At 42.8% G+C, this 24,864-nt stretch overlaps 1 protein-coding gene across 8 annotated transcripts in view; it reads right to left on the reverse strand.

The window, feature by feature from the left end:
- Positions 1-273: 273 nt before the first annotated feature.
- ARHGAP44 (Rho GTPase activating protein 44) overlaps positions 274-24,864 on the reverse strand; it is a 385,723-nt gene continuing 361,132 nt past the window's right edge. For 4 of the 8 annotated variants that reach the window (XM_060252571.1, XM_060252572.1, XM_060252570.1 and 1 more), the window contains 4 exons: positions 18,386-18,832; positions 16,085-16,233; positions 13,888-14,265; positions 274-764 (listed from right to left, as the gene is read on the reverse strand). In XM_060252571.1, coding sequence (XP_060108554.1) covers positions 625-764; positions 13,888-14,265; positions 16,085-16,233; positions 18,386-18,832 — 1,114 coding nt within the window. In that variant the 3' untranslated portion in view covers positions 274-624. Of the gene's footprint in view, positions 765-12,655; positions 12,708-13,887; positions 14,266-16,084; positions 16,234-18,385; positions 18,833-24,864 lie in introns of all 8 variants that reach the window. The other 4 variants (XM_060252576.1, XM_060252577.1, XM_060252578.1 and 1 more) reach the window with 2 other exon arrangements.

Raw genomic sequence — 24,864 nt, forward strand, 5'->3', positions numbered from 1 at the left:
GTTCAGAGATGAATGGGGAATTATGCAGGTGTACACTGCACCCCCGCCCCCCCCCCCCGAACTGAGTTCCATTCCTTGGCCAATCTACAGGGGACTAGGCTATGAATCAACACAGATGGAAACCTTGTTAGTGGAAAGAGCTCAAGTCAGTTGAAGAAACAGAATGAGAAGGGAAGGAACAAACAAGGCCAACCAGTCAAACCCAGTGGGTGCGTTCAGTGAACTGTACCCAGTGAGAAAAATTTCCAGCCTCCTATCCCTGTCCTTTATACAATACTGGCATGAAATGCCTAAGTAGGTCAATTGCAATTTATTTTTATTCTATTTTTTTTGTAAAGGGTTCGCAAGCTTTTAAGGGAGATAAATAGGCACCATGTCAAAAAGGCAAAATTTGGATAAGGCTAAACAAAGAGGAGAAAAATAAATTAAATGGAAATTGCACTAGCAATTTGCTTCAGAGACAGACTTAGCACCAGGCTTCCAAGGCTGTCAGTCTTGCACAAGTGGCTGACAAGCAGAACTCCGCAGACACCCCTCAACAAAGTTTCTGAAACATCTCCTTCAGCAGTGTTCACAGGGAAGCGATATGTACAAAAGGACAAGTTACAGGACAGGGACTATGTGTCATAGAGCAGTGCTTTCTGAATCCTCCTCTGAACTGGTTTTTCCTGGTACAGGGCGTCTCTGGACTTGTCCCAGGGGGTCCAGGTGCAGCGTGGCATCAACCTCTACATGGATGGATGGGATATCAAGGTGGGCAAGATCTGAAATCAGGCACAGGCACATACAAAGACAAAACATTATCATGGTGTTTCAAACCCATTCTGCCCACCAGACCCAGTGCATGTGAAACTGAAATGCTTAATTTAACGAAGCACGATGCACAACTCTCAAAGGTCTCAAAGCTGTTAATGTAAGAAAAAAGGGATGTCATAATATAGTCTTGCTTTGTATCTTTGCTTTGACATTCTGCAGAACTATCTTTTCCTGCAAACACCAATTCATTGCAAAAATAATATACAAGTTTAATACTTATGTGACTCCTAAGTGTAGCTTAGCATGGAAATCAGGCTCTGGAAATATGGCATTAGATATCGATCTGTCCAGTTGGGCTTAGAATACACTACTATGCAAACAAGTCTTAAGAACATAAGAGAAGCCATGTTAGATCAGGCCAATGGCCCATCCAGGCCAATACTCTGGGTCACACAGTGGCCAAAAAAAATTATATATATACACACACACACTGTGGCTAATAGCCACTGATGGACCTCTGCTCCATATTTTTATCTAACCCCCTCTTGAAGGTGGCTATGCTTGTGGCCGCCACCATCTCCTGTGGCAGTGAATTCCACATGCTAATCACCCTTTGGGTGAAGAAGTACTTCCTTTTATCCTTTTTAACCTGTCTGCTCAGCAATTTCATCGAATGCCCACGAGTTCTTGTATTGTGAGAAAGGGAGAAAACTACTTCTTTCTCTACTTTCTACATCCCATGCATTATCTTGTAAACCTCTATCATGTCACCCCGCAGTCGACGTTTCTCCAAGCTATAGAGCCCCAAGTGTTTCAACCTTTCTTCATAGGGAAAGTGTTCCAGCCCTTTAATCATTCTAGTTGCCCTTCTCTGGACTTTCTCCAATGCTATAATATCCTTTTTGAGGTGCGGCGACCAGAACTGCACACAGTACTCCAAATGAGACTGCACCATCGATTTATACAGGGGCATTATGATACTGGCTGATTTGTTTTCAATTCCCTTCCTAATAATTCCCAGCATGGCGTTGGCCTTTTTTATTGCAAACGCACACTGTCTTGACATTTTCAGTGAGTTATCTACCATGACCCCAAGATCTCTCTCTTGGTCAGTCTCTGCCAGTTCACACCCCATCAACTTGTATTTGTAGCTGGGATTCTTGGCTCCAATGTGCATTACTTTGCATTTGGCCACATTGAACCGCATCTGCCACGTTGACGGCCACTCACCCAGCCTCAATAGATCCCTTTGGAGTTCCTCACAATCCTCTCTGGTTCTCACCACCCTGAACAATTTAGTGTCATCCGCAAACTTGGCCACTTCACTGCTCACTCCCAACTCTAAATCATTTATGAACAAGTTAAAGAGCATGGGACCCAGTACCGAGCCCTGCGGCACCCCACTGTTTACCATCCTCCACTACGAAGACTGCCCATTTATACTCACTCTCTGCTTCCTATTACTCAGCCAGTTTTTGAACCACAAGAGGACCTGTCCTTTTACTCCATGACTCTCAAGCTTTCTAAGGAGCCTTTGATGAGGAACTTTATCAAAAGCTTTCTAGAAGTCAAGGTAAACAACATCTATAGGGTCTTCTTTGTCCACATGTTTGTTCACCCCCTCAAAGAAATGTAACAGGTTAGTGAGGCAAGATCTTCCCTTACAGAACCCATGCTGAGACTTCCTCAATAACTCGTGTTCATCAATGTGCCTACTCATTCTGTCCTTGATAATGTTTTCTACCAACTTTCCCGGTATTGAAGTCAGACTGACTGGCCTGTAATTTCCCGGATCTCCTCTGGAACCCTTTTTAAAGATGGGGGTGACATTTGCTACCTTCCAGTCCTCAGGAACGGAGGCAGATTCCAATGAAAGATTACATATTTTTGTCAGAAGATCCACAAGTTCAACTTTGAGTTCTGGCAGAACTCTCGGATGTATGCCATCCGGACCTGGTGACTGTAGGACCTCCTCATTTGTCACCTCAATCTGACTCAGGTCTTTCAACACCCCTTCCAAAATTAGTGGTTCTGGGTCAGGAAAAAAGTTCTCATCTTCCACAGTGAAGACTGAGGCAAAAAATGCATTCAGCTTCTCTGCCATTTCCCTATCCTTCTTCAGTAATCCTTTAACCCCATGGTCATCCAAGGGCCCCACTGCCTCCCTGGCTGGTTTCCTACTTCTAATATATTTGAAGACATTTTTATTGTTGGTCTTTATGTTTTTTGCAATGTGCTCCTCATAGTCCCTTTTTGCCTGCCTGATCACAGTCTTGCATTTGATTTGCCACAGCCTGTGTTCCCTTTTACTAATCTCACTTGGACTGGTTTTCCACCGCTTAAAGGAGTCCTTCTTACCTTTTACAGCTTCCATTACTTTGTTTGTTAACCATGCAGGCCTTTTCTTATGCCTGTTTGTGCCTTTCCGAACTTGTGGTATGTATTTTATCTGAGCTTCTAGGATTATAGTTTTAAATCGTCTCCAAGCTTCCCCAAGGGTTTTGACCGTATTTACCTTTCCTTTCAGTTTCCTCCTCACATGCCTCCTCATCTCAGAGAATTTACCCCTTTTAAAGTTAAACGTGGCTGTGGTGGTCTTTTTGGGCAACTCCCTATTTATACAAACAGTGAAATCAATAACATTATGGTCACTGCTCCCAAGTGGCGCAATCACTTTTACATCTCTCACCAAGTCTTGGGCATTACTTAGGACCAAATCCAGGATCACCCCACCCCTGGTAGGTTCTGTGACCATCTGTTGCATAGCACAGTCATTGAGAGCATCAAGAAACTCAATCTCTTTCTCTCGACCAGAACACATATTGACCCAATCAATCTACGGGTAGTTAAAATTACCTATTACGACACAGTTTTTACATTTAGCTGCTATCTTTAAGCCTTCCATCATATTATAATCGTCCTCTCTCTTTTGATTTGGTGGGTGATAACAAACTCCCATAGTTAAATTTCCTTTTGGGTCCTCTATTTCAACCCAAAGCATTTCTAAAAGGGAATCTAATTCTCTGACCTCAGTCTTACTGGACCGTATATCCTCTCTGACATACAGGCCACCCCACCTCCAACCCTTCCCTCCCTATCCTTCCGATATAACTTATATCCAGGAATCACCGTGTCCCACTGATTCTCCTCATTCCACCAAGTTTCTGAAATTCCCACGTCTATGTTTTCTCCCAATACTAAACGTTCCAATTCGCCAATTTTATTTCGAACACTTCTAGCATTTGCATACAAACATTTATAATTTCCCAGGCAAGCTAGGCCCGCCACCTTCCTCCTGCCACCTCGAGACTCTGGCAGACAGTCCATACTGTTTGTCACCATCACAGTGGACAACTCTGATCCGTTACCCGGTAGAAAAATAGCAGCCAACCCTTCATCTCTTCATCCCTTCATCTCTTTGAGACGAGTCCTCCCGAACCAGAGACATGGTGACTAAAGGGAGCCTCTGTATTCAAAGGCACTAATCCTCTGAATCCCAGAGCCAGGAGGCAACGTGAAGGGAAGGCCTCAGCCTCTATACCCTGTTTTTGGCCTTTGAGAGGAACTGGTTGGCCACTGTGTGAGACAGAATACTAGACTAGATGGAATATTAGTCTGATTCAGCAGGGCTCTTCTTATGTACTTGTTGACAGCAAATCAGAAAAAAACCTCTCCAAGTCTTTTCCCTGTCTGTTCACCTAGATATTCTTCCTATTTGCCACAGGTGACCAGACAAGAGACTATTTACAAATCTTCATTCAAGACAGAGTTTAATGGGAAATGCCATACGCCCCTTTACACTACTCTCACTAAAACAGGATTGCTCTGAAGAAATCAAGATGACTAAAGGCAATAATGCTAACTCCTAGGAAACTGAGGCACTTAAAACATCTTCTGGCTCTCTTAGACTCTCTTAGCATTATATATAAAGGTGGCATATACTTTTGAGCAAATATGTGAATCTGAGCATAGAAGTTCAGCTGAGATTCTCTGGGCAAAAATAAGAGGAGTAAGAAATAATAGTGATATTATGGTGGGGGTCTGCTATAGACCACCAAGCCAGGCTTGGATGATATTTCAATTACTTGGATATCTGTTGGAAGTCCAACTGTGTGAAAAACTAAAGGTCAAATCAATTCCTGACTTGTCTTGCTGACAACTTCATTTTCCAGAAAGTGGAGAAGGATACAAGGGGATCTACTATCCTGGACTTCATTCTCACCACTAGGGAAGAACTGGCTGATGAAATGGAAGTAATAAGCTAGGGTTTCCAGGTCTGACTCAGGAAATATCTGGGGACTTTGGGGGTGGAGCCAGGAACAAGATTGTGAAAAAAGTTCTGCCCATCACATTTAAAGGGACCACAGTCCTTTTAAGTGCCTTCTTTCCTTGGAAATAGTGGATTGGGGCACCTTCTTTGGGGGCTTATAGGATTGGACCCCCTGGGGTCCACTTCCAATTCACTTTCCAACTGGATTTTACTGTGTGAACTGGCAAAATCCAGATGGATAGTGCTTTGAAACTGCATTCTTTAACATGTGTGATTGCAGCCTCTGTCTGTCTACCTTACCTTTGGCTGTCTCTACACTTGGCAGAAAATCCTGTCTTTGTGCATATTTAAAAGTAATCATCTACATTGCATATCACTGTCACTTCTCTCTAGCTTTGCATTTTCTTAAGTCTTCTACATTCATTTTTTTGAATAGGCAATGAAAGTCCTTTCATTCTGCAGTTGTCATGCAGTTCTCAAGAATACTTTTGAACAGTTTTTCTGAACATGCGGATCTAAGTTTGTAATTGCTTTGCTTCCAGGTTTTAAAACTCCTTCCCAAAGCCCTGTCCATCATTCACTTACGAGAGCACTGATGCAGGAAGTCACCAGGTGCGCTGCTCAGAGAAAAGTCCAGCTCGGAGGAAAATGCACCCCACCCATCTGCTCTCACCTTCAAGGCAAAGGCAGCTGGATGGGGCATTGGTGCAGCTTCTCCAAGCTGGGCTTCCCTCACAAGGGAGGCCCAACTCATAGGAGAAAGCACTCTGAATGGCTACTCTTTCCTTCAAGGTGAACGCAGCCAGGTAGAGCATCAGCACGACTATAGCCCCATAAGGAGAAGTTTCTGGCATATTTATAAATAGACTATATATACCTCACCTCTTGAACAGTAGAGGCGGAGTGTGTGTACTGGGCAAGTGCTACTTTGGCAGGAGTGTTAGTTGGAGGTGGCAAAACGGTGGCAGCATTGTTTGTGGGGGGGGGGGGGAGGGTGGACTGAGGAGAGACAGTAGTAATCACTAAGGCTCCAGGAGAACCTGTCAGCAGAGAACTGTCTCATTCAAAGGTCAGTGGCCCTCTGATGGGGTTCTGGCCTGACAGGGCTGACAGTAGGTGGGTCACAGTGAGGCCACCCAATGATGGGGGGGGGGGTGATTGGTGACAGAGTATAAGGCCACTCCTGCAGTAGCCACAACTTCAATAAAAATCGAGGATCAAGCCACCTGTTAGGCTTTTATTATATCTACTAGGAATAAGGCCCATTGTGAAGAAAAATACAACAGGCTCTAGAAAGAGGCTCTGGGCTCCCCCTTGCCATCTTCCCACCCACCCAATTGAAGGCATTCACTCAAAGGATGCTGATCTCCGCCATCTGGACAGCAGTTGTAATTCTGAATGGTCTTCAGCTGCCACCTGGAGAATGGCAACAGTGATTCCCCAGGGGGAAATGGTATTGTACCTGTCTGAGGTCCCACTCTTCATCAAACCCCACCTTCTCCAGGCCCCACCCCTTAAATCTCCATGAATTTCCTAACTGGGAGTTGGAAACCCTATCTCCTTCCCTTTATTGACCCCTCTGACTTCAGGTTTCTATCACCTCCCCTCTCCTGATGGCCTCTATATAGGCAAAGGATTCTTTTTCTTCACAGTGGGGTGGACCTACTGGGCTTGCAACCTTCCCTCTCCCGCTTGGAGTGTAATTCTGTACTTCACATCAGTCCTGTTATGCTGGCATTGCCAAAATGGCACTGGGTTCTGCTGTGGGAATGTACTAAAAGGAATGACAGGATTGCCCACTGGAACAATAGAGAGGTCTGAAAGCCCATTGGAGATAACGGGAGCTGGGAGTACCATCTGACTTGCATGGGCTCAATTTAAATACATCACAGCACAAAATAGTTGCAATGAAAATACAAAGTCAACTGTAAATTAATGTTTCTGGGTCCAGACAAACTGGACTGGGGCTGGAATAACAGGTCCCAGAGTAGAAAGATGACCTCAGAAATAGAATTAGTGCTCTGGGACTGGAATGACAGCCCTCTCAAGTGGAACAACAGCCAATTGGAGTAGCAGAAATGTTCTGGGAGTGGAATGATAGCCTCTAGGAGTAGCAGAAGTGCTGGGCTTGCACATCTAGAGTGGCCCTGGATCTACTGAGCAAATTGCACTGGTTCTGCTGGGTTTGTAAAAATGGCCCCCTCTAGAAAGAGGCTCTGGGAGAGTGCCCCCATTGTTGTTGTCTTCCCATCCACCCACCCAAGTGAAGGCATTCACTCCCCCCTCCATCCTTGGTTCCTTCCCACCCCCACCCCCCATCCTAATACCACCCATCCAAACCACTTCTTCCTCTTAACTACTCTGCACCCTTGGCATGCCACTACCCCCCCCCCATGACATTCATTCACCCACACCCTTGCTGTCTCCCCCCTCAACTCTTGGTATTCACTCACCTCCCACCCTTGCCATCTTCCCAGCCACCCAATTGAAGGCATTCACTTCCCCCCACCTCGAGGGGTGCTGATCTCTGCCAACTGGAGAGCAGTTGTAATTCTGAGTGATCTCCAGCCATCACCTGGAGATTGGCCAGGGGGAAATGATATTGTACCTGTCTGAAATCCCACCCTCTCCAGGCCCCACCCCTTAAATATTCAGGAATTTCTCAAGGAGTTGGCAACCCTTCCTCCTTCCCTTTATCTGACTCTCTGACTTCAGCTTTCCACCACCTTCCCCCTCCCTGCAGCCTCTACATAAGCTGTCTTTCTCCACAGTGGTGGTGGTGTGTGTGTGGGGGGGGGGGGGGGACCAAGGCAGCTTACATGATTCTCCTCTCACAGCCCCATGAGGCAGGTTAGGCTGTAAGCCTGTGACTGGTTCAAAATCACCCAAACAGCTTCCACATCAAGAACCTGGGTCTGGCAGGCCCCACTCTGAAGACCTGACTCCTCTGCCCTCCTCAGACTTCACCACAGAACCTGGAACTGGCAGTCAGGACTGGCCTCAATGAGTTCTGCCTCAGAAGCCTGTAGTGAGACCTTCCAGGCCAACAGTCTCTCTCTAATAATGTTGTTGGCCTTAAGCACAGGATTTCAGTCTCTCTCTCTCTCTCTCTGGTCTGTTGGCACAGGACACATTTTCCCCCCCTTTCCAAAGTTCTCAGCCAATCAAAGGAAGCCTTTCTCTGGCTTGACTCCTGCCTTCTCCTTCCCTCAGTCATTCTAGGTTAGGGTTTCCTTCTGTGAATCAGTGCGACAGGCAGCTCAGCCAATGGGAGAGCAGGGAGAGCCAATAACTGCCAGAACTAGGGTTGGTTGCATTTCACTGAGAGAATCAGCTTTGCTTGCTAGCAATAGCCACTTGGGTGGGTGAGAGGAGCAGGCTGAACCATTTGCACACAAGTACTCTTGATTGATAGATTGACAGGCCAAAGTTTGATGCAGTGCAGTCCCACCCAATGAGGGAACTGGGATTTCCCAACATAAAACCGGTTTTATGTCTACAGAAGATGATAACCAGTGCTTGTAGAAAAAGAGTTAGGAAACTTAAAGCTCAGTATGAGCTTAGGCCAGCAAGAGATGCTAAAAACAAAAAAAAGGGTTCTTTTTATGTTCAAAGTAAGACAAAGAGCAAGGACACGGTAGGCTCCTTCTGGGGACAGGAAAGTGAAATTATAACAGGTGATAAAGAAGTGCTCAACTCCTACTTTTATAACTAATCATCAATCAGTCCTTGAGCATTTAGAAAGAATATCTGTGATCACTAAGAGCCAGCGTGGGTTTCTCAAGAACAAGTCATTGCAGACTAACCATATCTCTTTTTAAAAAGTTACTGCCTTCCTGGATCAGGGTATGCTTCAGAATAGTTTATCTTTATTTCAGTAAGGCTTTTGATAAGGTTCCACATAATATTCTTGTTGACAAGTTGATAAAATGTGGTTTGGATCCTATTAATGTTTGGTGGCTCTGTAACTAGTTGACAGATCACACTCAAAGAGTGTTTGTGAATAGTTCTTTATCCTCTTGGAGAGGAGTGACTAGTGAAATGCCTCAAGGATCTGTACAAGGACCTGTTTTGTTCAACATCTTTATAAATTATTTGGATGAAAGAATAGAAAGAAGACAGAGTCAGGATACAGAATGATCCTGACAAGCTGGAAAACTGGGCTAACACAAATAAAATTAATTTAATGGGGATGAATGTAAAATTCTGCATTTAGGTAGGAGAAATCAAATACATAATTATAGGATAGTGGAGATTTGTCTTGGCAGTAGTTTGTGTGGAAAGGATTTAGGGGTCTTAATGGACCATACACTGAAGATGTCAGCAGTGTGATGTGGTAGCAAAAAAGGCAAATGTGATTTTGGGCTGTATCACCAGAATTATAGTGTCCAAATCAACAAAGTGATGGTATCGCTTTCCTCCGCTCTGGTTAGATCTCACCTAGAGTACTATGTTCAGTTTTGGGCACCACAATTTAAGAAGCATATAGATGAGCTGGAACATGTCCTGGGGAGGGCAACGAAGATGGTGAGGGGTCTGGAGACCATCCTATGAGGCTGAAGGACCTGTGTATATTTATCTTGGAGAGGAGATGACTGAGAGGTGATATGATCATGCTCTTCCAAATAGTTGAAGGGCTGGCATATAGAGGATGGTGCAGAGTTGTTTTCTGTTGCCCCAGAAGGTTGGACCAGAACCAATAAGTTGGAATTAAATCAAAAGAGTTTGATTAGGAAGAGCATTAGGAAGAACTTCCTGATAGAGCAGTAGAACAGGCTTCCTTGGGAGGTGGTGGGCTCTCCTCTGTAAGTTTTTGAACAGAGGCTAGATGGCCATCTAAAAGCAATACTAATTATGTGAACTTTGGCAGATCATGAGAAGGAGGGCAGGAAGGGCTGCATCAGTGCTGAGTTCTTGTGACCTTTTCTTACATGCCCAGGGAAACGCTGTTTGCTACTTTGGGGTCAGGCAGCAATTTTTCTTCCAGCCAGTTTTGCCAGGGATCCTGAAGTACGGGGGGTTTTTTTGGCCATCTTCTGTGTGTGGAGCAGGTGTCACCGGGTCTGGGGGAGAGTGTTTGAGAATTTCCTGCATTGTGCAGGTGGTTGGACTAGATGACCCCGGTGATCCCTTCCAACTCTAAGATACTATAATTCTAATTTCCTTGCATATATGATGGGGGACCAAAACAAGCTAATACAATCAATGGTGAACAATTTTTACCTTTGTATGAGAGGCTCTTCTTAAGATCTCTGATGTTTTTGATCAGGACCAACTGAGCTGAGCTCCCAACTGGTTTTAATCCAGTGCACAGAAGTTTCAAATGAAGTCTATTCTCTTCTAAGGTGGAACTATTGCTCAAGATATGTGGGTGTTCTCCCAAAATAAACAGAATGAGAAGAATGTCTACAAACATGGCTAAACCCAGAAGACAAGAGGAATCTCCCCTCCAAATACTACACTGTTCATAGCACTGGTCAATGCTACAAATCTCTATTCTGAGAAATTCTCCCAAAGTGACACTCAAAACTGTAGCTAGAAGTGGCTAGAAACTGAAGAACAAGCTCATTGCATGCTAGTTTTATAAAACTGAGGGACTGGAGAATGCATGGATTTTGGATTGGATCAGTTTATTTAGCTGTAAATGAACTAAAGCTTCCAGATCTGAATAAATACAACCCCATACTGAAAATTCCAAGTGCTCCAGAAGACATGAGACACAATATTGTTAGGACATAATATACTGTTCACTTCTACCTCGCAACAATCAAATAAAGTCCATGGGATATCTTAGACACAAAGGCAGCTTTTAGTTCTGTGTATTCTGGATAAACACAATATCCCTTATGGAAAATTCCAAGTGCTCCAGAAGACATGAGACACAACATGGTTAAGACATAACATGCTGTACACCTCTACCTCTCGGCAGTTGCATAAAGACCATGGGATATCCTAGACACAAAGGCAGCATATACCACTTTACCTTCTTACCTAATAGAACTGAATTTGCTTCAACCACTCATCTGAACCCACTCATCAGCTTTTGGCCTTCACAACATCTTATGGCAGGGAACTCCACATGGCAAAACATGCTTGAAAAAGCCTTTCTAATTGGAAGCCAACAAAAAGAGAAGGGAGAAGCATGCAAAGGAGGAAGCAAGGCCTAGTGTTAGAGGATTGGAAAGATCAAGGCTTTGGAGGACAGCAGTCCCCCTTCTGGGGTGAAGTGCCTTAAGACCAGCCATTTGCTTGGTATATGTGGGTGCACAGGTATAAATGTGTTTTCAAGTTGAACAGGTGAAACATATAATGTTTCCCACAGATGATATTTACGTCTACCAGTGTAAAACAGGAATGGTAAATGAGCAGTTACTTGTGAGAGCAAAAAGGAGCCTTTGTGCCCAAAAACCTAAGTGATAAGGTATTTGCATCATAAACAAAAAATCTTACCCACAACTGTGACTTTACTCAAATGATGATTACGAGTGTGTAAAAAAAAAATAAACCATGTTCTCCCATATTCAGGTCTATTGGACATTTTTTAAAAAAAAACAGTATTAGATTTGGGTAAATATTCAGGAATCCTGAATTTATTTGGCTCCATTATACCTTATGGGGAGTGTCCCCATAGGGTATAACGGAATACAGAAATTCACAACTCAGAGAGTTCAGAAGTTGGCACGACTCAGAGAGCTCAGAAGGCATTTAAACTTTAAGTGCCTTCTGAGTTTACTTGCTGAGATTCACCATGGTGGTGGGACTCGGTGAGTTCGAGCTGCACCCAAAAAAACCCCAAATAACATCAGCTTTTATTCAGGTGCCTATTTCGGTAGCTGAATCAGATTCCCTAATCTGATTGAGCTGAATAAATATCTGAAAAATACACATAAGGGGTTTTTTGGTATTTATTTGGCTCATTATATACCAAGCACGCATTCCTAATGATGATATGACTTCCCTCACATTTAAACATTAAAAATAACTCTATGTGTTGCCTATGGAAGATGAATTGCAGTATAGAAGATTATGAATAAGGTGTATATATCAGCTGAACTGATAAGAATATCAGTTGAACTGATAACACCATAAAGTGGTGTGTTCTTATTGGACAAGAGCCCTGGATTCCATTACTGAGTTTCATTCTTGACCACTATCTGTTGCCAGCTGTAGAACACTTGGCCTTATCTACTACAAGTGCCATTAATACATATTAATGGCAATATCATGACATCCCTTTGGAGAAGAACACATGGAATGGCAGAAAGAAAGAGTTGTATTGGAAGGAAGGGCCAGCAAGGTTAGGAGCAAGTGAATTCTGCGGTTTGGAAAGGATTTAGTTCAATGGGTTTAATTGTCTGTACAATAAAAATGTATCAGGCATGAAGGCCACTGGTTTTCAGAAGCACACCCTCAAGTTTACTAATATCATTATCAGCAGACTTGGGATAGAGTAGCAGGCTTCAACTGACATACAGTTCTGGGTCAACATGCCCCATGCAAGGCCAGCAAAATGGTGAATGGTGGCTTTGGAGGTGAGAAGGCACAGCCATGGGTCAGGCTAGGTGGGCAAGGGGTGTGTGGCAGCAGAAGGGGAGAGGTTCAGGGGAGAGGGTGGGGACTCCAGCTTACCCTGAGCATTCCCCTCACACCTATCCAATATTGCATCACGTGCCTCAAACAGCTGCAAGGACACAATAATAGGATTGGGAGAAAGGCACAGAAGAGAAACAGCAGCAACAAGACAAAAGTAGTATACAACACAAATGCCAGTCAACAAAGAGCACCTGTCTGCCTATCTACCAATGAGAACGTGAGACCTCCTGCCCTTTCCCAGTGACATGAGGTTCCCTCGGAGGTTGTGAGGCCATCTTTAGGAAGGAAAAATGATCAGAAAGGAAGATTAGTCATTTGCAATTTCACAGACTGCAGAAAGGGAGCTGCCATCCCCTTTAACATTCATAACCCCACTCTTCTGGAGGCCGCTGGGATGCCTCAAGCCTGTAGTAAATAGTTGCCAAGCCATCAAAAGCAGGGTTCAACCTGGAGCACCATCAAAAGGCTGCAGCGATGGGTGAAAAATCCCATGTGTGTAGACATCATTCCTGGCTTTGATCTGCCCATAAGAGTGTTTCTACTCTGGGACAGACCACTGTCCCTTTTAAACCTTGTCATTTGCTCCCAGAGTTTTGCTGTCAGGCAAAAGCCTTGCTCTTGGAAAAAGCTGGGTTGTTTACTTTTAAAAAAAAAAAATGTTGGAGATGCACATTCCATGTTTCTGGGGTGGTGTGGTGTACTGTACAGACATAGCAAATGTTATTTGTCAAATGGTATCCAATAAGCACAGCTGTGCAGGGGAAGGATTTGCAGGTGCCCATGATACCTGCATCATCCCAACACCATCATCATCACCATCATCCCAACAGTAAAACATCAGTGATATTTGCACCTGAAACAGTATTGGTATTTCCAGGTAACCACTTTTAGTTCTATGAAAAGTACATATTTCTCAAGCAGAAGAAATTATGAGGAAATTTTTGTCCTAAAATTAACAACATGGCTTGAATTCTATTCTAACCACCTGGGAGAGACAAAATCTTTTGCACAAAATTTTAAAAAGGATAAAACCACCAAAAAGTCTGCAGCATCCCCCTAACCTATATTATGATGACCCACTTGAAGCCTGACTCTGCAATGGTTGTTCCCACCTCTGTTCTTCTTTGTAGAGCCTGTCAGCATGTGCATATTAAGCAACCTAAAAGACGATCAAGCATAGAGATCAGAGGTACTCATAAACTGTACCTTTCTTCCATTAATCCCAGGCCACCCCCCACATTGCTTTCTTTGTTCCATTTGATCATTACCTGTAGACATGCTCTCCCCAGGGGACATGCTGTCTAATATGGTGTGCTCCACAGACTGTGGACTGGAGCCAGATGCATTTGATGTGGGAGGCTGTGGAGGCGGCAGTGTGGGCCTCTGTCGTGACTTGGGGGGGTGTCGTGATTTAGTTAAAGTGCTCATCAGGGAGGGAGGAGAAGACAGGGAAGGAGCAGCAGCTGGAGAGAGTGGGCCTGAGCCCAAGGAATAACCTTGTGTGTAACTCAGTCCATAAGGAGAAGGGGTGCTTGGTGGGGTGGGAGATAGGCTGGCAGGGGATGGCTGTCCTGGGGACTGGTCGGACATGCTGCCTGACTGGACATAAGGAACCTTTGCAGGGATTGGGGTCAGCTTCTTTGAAACTGTAGGAGACAAGACAAGAGATAGGCAAAGTTGAGTATCATTCACCACAGCAGGTTTAATACACTTTCAAGTTATGGCTTCCTGTTAAGTGACAGAGACAAGCCTGCTTTGGCACTTCATAAGAAGGGCATGAGCTAGCTGCAGCTTAGAAGGTAGAAGATTGAAGCAAAACAGGATTATTCATTATTAATGTGGCTTCTCTAGGAGGCAGACTGAGTTTTGGTTTGCTTCTTACATGCCAGAGAAAGAACATTAGGCATGAATTTTGTACAGGCCCTCACTGAGTGCTGTTCATTTCTAAATCTCAGGGAACGAAAAAGCACAAAGCTCACAGCCAAAATTGTATAATATGAATAGGAACAATGAACAAATACTTTCAAAAATACACAAATTTACATGCACATAAAGTTGCAAATTCACAATGCTGACCTAAACTAAAATAGTCACTACAAAATACTGCTCCACATTTAAGATGCAAGTTCTTTCGTGATTTAAAGAGCAATCGCTCTGTTTCTTCTTTTGCTCACATGGAGCCCAGTCTGCCTTAATGTAAATTCCTTTGTGCCAGACAAACCTGTGTAGTTCAAATGTCCCAAAGTTGGAAACCAACGCACAATGGCAAACCAGTAAACAGATCGTTTTCCCACGAGGTTTCGTCAGGCGCAAGCATGGTATTGGGACTACTTTCAAAAAATGAAAAAAGCCATACTGTAACTCATTGCCTTACAATTCACCCCATTCATTGTGTCATAACCAAATATTAAACCAAGAAGAGTCACAGTGTCTGAACTTACCTAGTGATACAATCCCAATTGCTTTTTGAGTTAAGCATACAATGCTGGTGTCTCCGACCACTCAGAAAGAACGTCTAAAGTGCTCACAATCTGAAAAAAGACTACTTGGCATCAGCTGTGACCTGCCACACTGTTTGCCTAAAGAAATACTTAACATCTACAAAAATATGCATAAAATCTTATAAAATTGCTGAAAATAATTTAACTTTCCTAAATACAATATAATCTCCTGATGACAACATGTAAGGTAAGTAAGGTAAGTTCAGACACTGCTACTCTTCTTGGTTTAATATTTGGTTATGACGCAATGGATGGGGTGAATTGTAAGGCATTGAGTTACAGTATGGCTTTTTTCATTTTTTGAAAGTAGTCCCAATACCATGCTTGCGCCTAACGAAGCTTCGTAGGAGAAGGTCTGTTTATCGGTTTGCCATTGTGCCTTGGTTTCCAACTTTGGGACATTTGAACAGGTTTGTCTGACAAAAAGGAATTTACATTAAGGCAGATTGAGTTCCATGTGAGCAAAAGAAGAAATAGAGCGATTGCTCTTAAAATCATGAAGGAACTTGCATCTTAAATGTGGAACGGTATTTTGTAGTGACGGTTTTAGTTTGGGTCAGCATTATGAATTTGCAACTTTATGTGCATGTAAATTTGTGTATTTTTGAAAGTATTTGTTCATTGTTCCTATTCATATTATACAATTTTGCAGTAGTTGGCTGTGAGTTTTGTGTTTTTTCATTTCCTGCTTCTTTGCACGGCTTCCTCTTTTGTTTGCTCATTTCTAAATCTCAACAATGAAAAGTTCTGGAGTTTGTTTCATTCCATTTTTTTTTCATTTTCAGCCACCAATGGACTGACTCCCCAACAGCAGTAGCTGTGTATTTGGTGGGAATTTAAAAACAACACAAACCATGACCAAATGGTTGCCAGTTAAATTTACCATAGCTAAGGTCTGTCACTAGTTAGTCTCACACTCAATGGACTTGCTCCCACTAGCCTTCTGGGCAAAGAGAAAGCATACCTTTCCGCAGAGTATGTGGGCTCTGCTCTGTAGACAGCTGCTGCGTGAGACCAGGTGGTTGCTGCACAGTCCCACACGGTATCATATAACCACAAGCTGGGCTGCCTTTCTGGCCAGAAACGGGGGAAAGCTCTTTAGTTTTTATTGTGCTAAAGAGAAACAGAAGGTGGAAAAGAAGCAGTTGTGAGTCCCTTTGTAAGAAGGGCACCTCTTTCAAATCTCATCAGCCCCTGCCACCTTTGCAAGGTCCCAGGCCACAGGCCTCCAACCCTTTCCTGGGATAGGCAAATAATGCTTGCAGCAAAGCAAAGCTGATTTATTCCCAGCTCCGAAGTACACACCCAAAGCATCAGACAAACTTGCACTTCTGTCTTCAAAGCAAAGTGAGCATGACTAGCGCATGAATGACACTGTAGCCCTTTCAATCTCTCTGTATGCAGCAATGAGACAAAACAAAATGGAGGGAAGCCTTTCTCCCAAATTGACCTTTAGTACAAATCTGTTCCTTATGGGGTGGGGGAGGGGAGGGACAAGAAAGAGTGCCTTGCAACACAGTGCTTTGGCCATATTAATTGCCCAAGTTTGCTCCTTAGATGTTGGCTACTGCATATAACTGTAATGACCAGCAGCTGGCCAATCTGACCCCAGGATCCAGGCAATCAGTAATTTTTGCAAAGAGAAAGGTGGCAGATGTAGATGCTACTTCATGTAATTAAGCTGGGCTAGACAACTAAATGAAGCCTGGAAGGAGAAAGGAGTAAAAATATACTGGGCTATATATGGTAAGATTCCTGGGATTCTAATGGTAGCAAACAGATGGCAGCATGGCTGCCTGTAATGCAAATCAAAATTCCAGAAGACTTTGCAGCCATCTTGCCCCACTGCAGTGAATTGATTGGATGGACTACTGACATTAAGGGCAGGCTTACTAGCCCCCAGGTCCAGGTGGGGGATCCCCCAGTTTTGCACACTCCTCCCCACCACCAGTTAGCTGGTCAGCAGAGGGAAGTCCCCTCAACAGCCTTCAACTGTTGCAACTATTTGTGTTTCCAAATGTGTGTCTTTAAATCTCAATTGAGAAGAGTTGCAGGGGGTGTTGGTGTAATGAATCTATCTGCACCCAGTCTGACAGCTATGTTTTGACAGCTGGTGATCTAGCAAGCACGCTAGGTCACAATGACCTTATCAGCAGGCCGGTTTGAGCCGGCAGAAGCCAAGAGAAGAAACCTGCTGAGTCAGCATGACAGTGCACAGCCTTGATTGGCTAGTAGGACTATAAGTAGACTGTGTGTGGACCACACAGGTCTCTCCCCGAGAGTTGGTGTGTAGGTGGAGCATTTTGTCTGTTAGAGTAAGATATTGGACTGCACTAGTGAGCACTTATTGTATGTATCTGTAAATACACTATTTTGGCACTAGTTGCAGGGTGGGGTGAGGAGGCAGAGCCACATGGCTGTGAATCAGCCTGTGAGAAAGGCAGAGGAATCAACACAGTCCCTCTGTATGTTTTGGATTTGCTTCAGAAGTCATTTATATAGCAAAATGGACGGTAAAGAGTTAGGTAGAACCTGATTAGGGGAGTGTGGAAAACTCCATCCCCTTGGCTGTTCTCTGTTCTGTTCTTGTGTTTGAAGAAGCTGGCTGAAATACAACAGGTTGTTACATTTAGCACCTCCCAGGAAGTAAATTACCCCAGTGAGATCACTCAAAAATATGGGCTTGCAAATTGTTGTGGCTGCTTTGTGTGCATGTGTCCCTTAAAAAGGCCATGCTTGGAAAGTCCCCAGATATTTCCTGAGTTGGATCTGGGAATCCTAATTAAGTGCCACTCTAAATTTGGTTTTATTTTGAATTCACTACCATGACTTTTGTGGGAAGTCACTTTTGACCCACTTTTGAGCCACTTTTGTGGGAAGGGCGGGATACAAATCATAGAATAAATAAATAAAATAAATAAATGACTTCCCCAAGGAATCTTAGGAGCTGTAGTTTGGGGAAGTCACTGAGACTTCTGTTCTTTGACTAAACATCAGTTCCTGGGATTCTCTGGGAAGAGAGAATGAACCAGGTCATCAGATTTAACTAAATCTGTAGTTTAGACAGAGCTTCACTGAACTGCTTCATCAGCAGGGCCTTGTCAATTGATACAATTATACATTCTCACTAAACAGGCCTGCCACAATGCAGAGGTTGACAGGAAGGCAAGAGGCCCAGCCCCTAAAATTGTGTGCTGACCTGAGAGTGATGCTCTTCTTAAACCACACATGATGCTTAAGGATTATCAAATAAGCAGTTATTTACCTAGTGAGCCCGGTTCCTCTGTCTCTGGCACAGGTGCTGACCCAGGCGGGAGAGACTGACATATGGGAACTGTAAAGAGTGCTGGGAGGATCAGGTTTGGATAAGGTAAGGGAGGTTTTCATATGAACAGAGGAGAGGTTAGTCTCAGGACAATGCATCTCTGTGAGGGAGTTCTGCTGAGGGAGGTGCAGGAAATATGGCTTAGGGTTAGAGTTAATGTCCAGTTGCTGAGGGGAGGGAGAAGAGGAGGAAGAAGCAGGGGGCAGAGTTTGGCAGTATCCTGACCACCAGTACAGTGGCAGGGAAGGCTCAAACCTAGTGTTTGGGCCAATCTTGGAGTGCAAGTGGTGGAAGGATGGATAGCAGCAGTATGAGGGAAGCTTGTTGTCCTCAGGGGATGGGTAGATGTAACAGGAATCCGACCAACTAGACGATACACCATCCGTGCTGCAAATGTCCAAAACAACAAAACAAAAAAAAAGGGGGGGGGAGAGCAGAGACCATTTGAACAGGGATGAACCGAACAGGAGTTTTGAAAACAGCCAAAAGCAAAGGAAAGAACAACTGCCAAAACATACAGGGAAGAGAAGGGCTCCCAGCTGCAAAGTTTACAGGAGACTGAGGCAGAAGTTCCCAGTCTCTCGAGATGACAATACAGAACCTGGTTTCTGCTTTCTTTCCCATAAACCACTCTAAAGTCACAGCAGCCACTTGAAAACCAGAGGCCAGGCTCTGTGAATGAGGCTGTTCATGACCACACCACTTTCTAAACCCTTAGCCATCATTTCTCTTCAAGCAGAGTTCTATACACACACACATACTTAGGGCTAGAACACAGGGAAGGAAGTTACATCTACCAAAATGTTTCCTTCAATGGGAAAACTCTAATTTGGCAATTCCTACATTTAGCAAGCTGGGCTAAATCAGGTACTGGTTTCCTAAAATATCAAATCCTGAGGCTTTTGAGGGTTCACTTTAGGAGCCAGGGCAGTGTATATGTGTTTGTCCCTGGTTTTGAGGTTATATAACTAGAAAGCAGTAATGTTGCAGAAGTCAGTGATTTCCGAGCTTGAAATATAAACACTGATTTCTCCAAATTCTCACCTGCAGTCCGAGGAAAGAGCTAGAGTCACTCCCCCACAAAATTATTTTCTGTCTTAGACTATAACCCTCTTCCCATCAGTTTCCTGCCCCCTTTCTTATCCCAAAACTTGCCTGGCAACAGGGTAGAGGAATAATGTAACAGGACTTTCTCTCTAGAGTAGGGATGGCCAAACTGTGGCTCAGGAGCCATATGTCTTTCCACACATATTGTGTGGCTCTTGAAGCCCCCACTGCTCTGTGGCTTTTGGAGACAATATTCAGTGGGTCTATAAAAGGTTCAATGTGGCCAAGTGCCAGCTTAGAGAAGACATTTCTCTCTTTAAATCACGTCTCCAAGCCAAGCCAGCTAGAGACCTGGAGAACGCATTTAAAGTTAAAGTTGCTTTCTTTCCACCTCTCCCCATGTATTTTCCTTCCTTCCATCCTTCCCCCTCCCCTCCCTCAAACATCTGACGTTCATCGTTCATGTCTTGTGGCTCTCAAACATCTGATGTTTATTCTATGTGGCTCTTACATTAAGCGAGTTTGGCCACCCCTGCTCTAGAGAATTACCTGATGCCTGGGATACTGAAAGGAAACCAAGATTTGCAGCAAGAGATCTTGCTGCCCCGCACCAATAAGCTTAGGGACTGGATCAAAGGGGACAAAGGAGACTCAATAGATGTTGTTTGCCTTGACTTCCAGAAAGCTTTTGATAGAGTTCCTCATCAAAGGCTCCTTAGTAAGCTCGAGAATCATGGGGTAAAAGAACAAGTCCTCTTGTGGATCAAAAACTGGCTCATTCATAGAAAACAGAGAGTGAGTATAAATGGGCAATTTTCTCAGTGGAGGATGGTAAGCAGTGGGGTGCCGCAGGACTCGGTACTGGGTCTGATGCTTTTTCATTTGTTCACTAATGATTTGGAGTTTGGGAGTAAGCAGTGAAGTGGTTAAGTTTGCGGATGACACTAAATTGTTCAGGGTGGTGAGAACCAGAGAGGATTGTGAGGCACTCCAAAGGGATCTGTCAAGGCTGTGCGAGTGGGCATCAAGGTAGCAAATGAGGTTCAATGTGACCAAGTGCAAAGTAATGCACATTGGGGCCAAAAATCCTAACTATAAATACAAGTTGATGGGGTGTGAACTGGCGGAGACCTACCAAGAGAGAGATCTTGGGTTCATGGTAGATAATTCACTGAAAATGTCGAGACAGTGTGTGACTGCAATAAAAAAGGCCAACACCATGCTGGGAATTATTAGGAAGGGAATTTAAAACAAATCAGCCAGTATCATAATGCCCCTGTATAAATTGATGGTGTGGCCTCATTTAGAATACTGCGTACAATTCTGGTTACTGCACCTCAAAAAAGATATTATAGCCTTGGAAATGGTGCAGAAAAGGGCAACTAGATTGATTAAAGGGTTGGAACACTTTCTCTATGAAGAAAGGTTAAAACACTTAGGGCTCTTTAGCTTGGAGAAATGTTGACTGCGGGGTGACATGACAGAGGTTTACAAGATTATGCATGGGATAGAGAAGGTAGAGAAAGAAGTATTTTTCTCCCTTTCTCACAATACAAGAACTTGTGGACATTCAATGAAATTGCTGAGTCATTGGGCTAGAACTGATAAAAGGAAGCACTTCTTCACCCAAAGGGTGATTAATGTTGGATTATGTATCTGTTCTTTATGTCCTTTGCAATGTTCTAAAGTTCCAGTCATTATGGGGTTAACACTGTGCCTGATTCCCTATTGTCTGCATGACCTAGGAAGAAGATACTGATTGCTGTCAATCAAGGTCTAGAAGCGGGAAAACCTGTTTTGTTTGGTCAGTTAGTCAGGTGACTTCCTTTGTTCAGGCAGAGAGGTCAAGGAGGAGGAAATATTCTCCATTAAGCATGTCGTCTTCTAGTGTGAGGATGTAGTTCTTTAGTGTTTGTTATTTTTACCTCCCAGTACCCTTTCCTTGTAGTAATAAATAAATCTTTGCTTTCACGTTAAATGCTTCTCAATGATTATTTGATCCAGCGATCCATCGAACTGTTTGAGATAAAGAAATAGAATTTCAAATAGAATTCCCTACAAAAATTGATAGCAGAGGAGATGGTAATTGGTTTTTGTTACAAAACTAGTAGCTGGGTGTGGTTTTTGCCATCTAGCTGGTAGCTTATAGCATGGACTCTTTTTTTTTTAACTCTTCATGAATTTTAAATCTGGATCGCCTTTGAGAGCATTTGGAAAGCAAGCTGCTATGCTGAGCCAGTCAAGCCTGAATTTTAAAATGACGCTTCCCCCCCCCCCTCCGGCCATTACCGAGAGCATTCTGACTTAAATCAGCTTTGAATTCAGATTGTCTTGATCTGAAAACACTGCTACTTTCTTCAAAGCCTGCCTTGGATGCGCTAAAGAGAGATTTTTGGAGATTTCCCCCCTTTTTCTGTGGATTATGTCAGAGACCTTGGAAGAGCCTTGCTGCAACCATGTTTGCACACCCAGCTGCCTTTTCTCTCCAGTAAGGAAGGATGAATCTTTAACCCTGTCCTGCCTCATTGCTATGAAAAATGTTGAGCCCAGAGAAAGGAACCACTGGACTTTCTGTTTCCATGTCTGCAGAAGCAGCCACTGCAAATCTTGGTTTTGGGACCGTGAGTAGCCTGCCATGATAGGATTTAGTACCCTGAAGTTAACTAAGAATAATTTCTCATTCTGGCTCTCACTCCTAATGCAAAGACTTGAGATTTGTGGAACTGAAAGAACTTTATCTGGAAATCCCCCTGAAAATGAGCCAGAAAAATCAACTTTTAAATGGCTAGATGGTTTTGCGAAAACTCTAATTTTAGAGTCTATTGAGCCATATGAAATTTCTGGATTGCATAATATTAAAACTGCAAAACAAATGATTGAATGCCTTGAATTTAAATATAATGAAACTCCCATAAGCACTATTCATGATTTAAAGGGCAAAATATTTGGTTTTCAAGTGCAAGAAGGGGCGAATGTGACTAAACGTCTGAAGGAACTTATGTACATGCAATCCTAACTACAGGAGCTTGGTGAGCCTATTGCAGAAAGAGACTTAATCTCAACTAGATTGAAAGCTCAACCCAGTAGTTACAAGCCTATCAAGATAATTTTGAGACTGCTAACAGATTTGTATCTGGAAGGTCTGTTAAATGCTATCAAGGAGGAAGCAGCCTCCAGATATGGGAAGGACATTGAACTATCTGATTCTATGTCTGCTTTAAGCCTGAAACCACAGCATAAGAATAAGGCAAGGAAGAATATAATTTGCCATAGATGTGGTTTAAAGGGCCATATTGTGAGATATTGTAATAATCAGAATACTGCTATTAGATAAAGGAATGTTGAAGCACATGTTTCAAATGAAGGAACACGGGCACCATCTCATGGCCGTAGAAATAATAGCAGCCAGAAATTTTTCAAGCCATATGGCCCAGGTGGGAACAAAGAAAAGAACAGAGAAAGCACCATGTATACTAATTATGTGGATTTTATTGGTGGAAGAGGATGATTTTTGATTGATAGTGGAGCTTCTATGCATATTTGTCGATATAAAGGCATATTTTCAGAGTTGGATGAAAGTCAGAGACCTGAAATGATAGGTGCCAACCAGAAACCCTTGAAAGTCTTGGTGTGGGTGAGATCAAAATGAAATTGCTTACCACTGATGGAGATTTAATGCCAGTAAGACTGAAAAGTGTAGCTTATGCAGCTGAATCAATTGAGAATTTACTTTCAAGCCTAGTGCTTATAAAAATAATTGTGCTGTATATCTTGATAAAGGAGATGATGGTGAAATTATTAAGAAGAATTCTGGAATTAGTTTTAAACTGGATGAAATAAATGAAGCTCATTATATTATGGACTTAAGTGAAAGGTCAGATGCTGTTGATGTTGTAGAAAAGACTGTTTGCCAGACTAAAGGCAGAAAATGTGACCATAGGAGATGTGTTTATGCTTGGCATGTAAAGTTAGCATGCAAAGTGTTGAGAAGTTGTTAGAGGATTGTAGACTTGATGTTGTGCATTGTGATAAACCCAAGGAAAGATGTGATGTTTGTCTGAGAGCTAAAGAAACTACACCTTGCTTCAGTGGGAAAAGCAGTATGCATAATGAAAGGTTTTTGGAGACAATATTCAGTGGGCCTATAAAAGCCTCGATTGGGAGAAATAAATTCTTCTAAAGTAGGAGCAGACCACAATTCATTAATATGGTCTACAAAACCTGTGAAAAAGACTTTCAGATGGCGGATAAATGAAGATTTGCTACAGAAAAAGGAAGTAGTGGTGTCTCTGGAAAAGGAGGCCAAGTCTTTCTTTCAAATAAATGAAAAAGAGGACATTCAATTTCAAACTGTGTGGGATGCATATAAAGCGGTAATGAGGGGTATTTTAATTACATTGAACAATAAAGATAAAAGAGCCAAAGACAAGCTAATGGTGGATATTCAGAAAGAGATTGTAAAAAAGGAGAAGGAGCTTAAAAAGAGACCTGGGAAAAAGAAAATTATAAGGGAGATTACAATATTATGAAGTCAATTGAGACATTTGTTAAACAAAGAAGTGGAATGGAATTTAAAAAGACTTCAACAGAAATCTTTCGAAGGAGTGAATAAAACTGGAAAATATTTGGCCTGGCAAATGAAGAAAAAAAAGGAGAATAACATTATTAACAAAATAGTATCGGGAGGTAAGGATATTGTTGACCAAGAAGGAATTAAAAGAGAATTTTACAAATTTTACACCAAGTTGTTTAAAGGTCAAAAGGTGGATAAAGGAAAAATTGAAGTATATTTACAGAAAATCAAAGTAAACCCCTTAACAGAAAATATGGAGAAGGTATTAAATCAACCAATTGAAAGAGGAGAAGTAGAGGTGGCAATTAATTCAATGAAATTAGGGAAAGCACCCGGTCCAGATGATTTATGGCAAAATTTAATAAAGTGCTTGTGGAGGCGCTATCACCAAAACTTCAGAAATTGATGAATATTATAAGAAGAGATGGGAAAATACCTAACACATGGAAAGAAGCAGTAATTCCGTTGATACCGAAAGAAGACAGAGACTCCACGAATGCAATAAATTATAGACCAATCTCACTACTTAATAATGACTATAAAATACATGCTAGAATTTTAGCAGAATAACTTAAACAGCATTTGAACAATGTTATTAAAGAAGAGCAAGCAGGATTTCTTCCCAGGAGGCAAATTAGAAATAATATCAGAACAGTGGTGGATATTATTGAATATTATGAGAAACACCTGGAAAAAGAAGTAGCATTATTTTTTGCAGATGCAGAGAAAGCATTTGATAATGTGCAATGGGATTTTATGTTTGCAGTGATGGAAAAAATGAGACTGGGAGATGATTTTA

Source organism: Heteronotia binoei, chromosome 13 (assembly GCF_032191835.1).
Source record: "Heteronotia binoei isolate CCM8104 ecotype False Entrance Well chromosome 13, APGP_CSIRO_Hbin_v1, whole genome shotgun sequence".
NCBI classification, from domain to species: domain Eukaryota; kingdom Metazoa; phylum Chordata; class Lepidosauria; order Squamata; family Gekkonidae; genus Heteronotia; species Heteronotia binoei.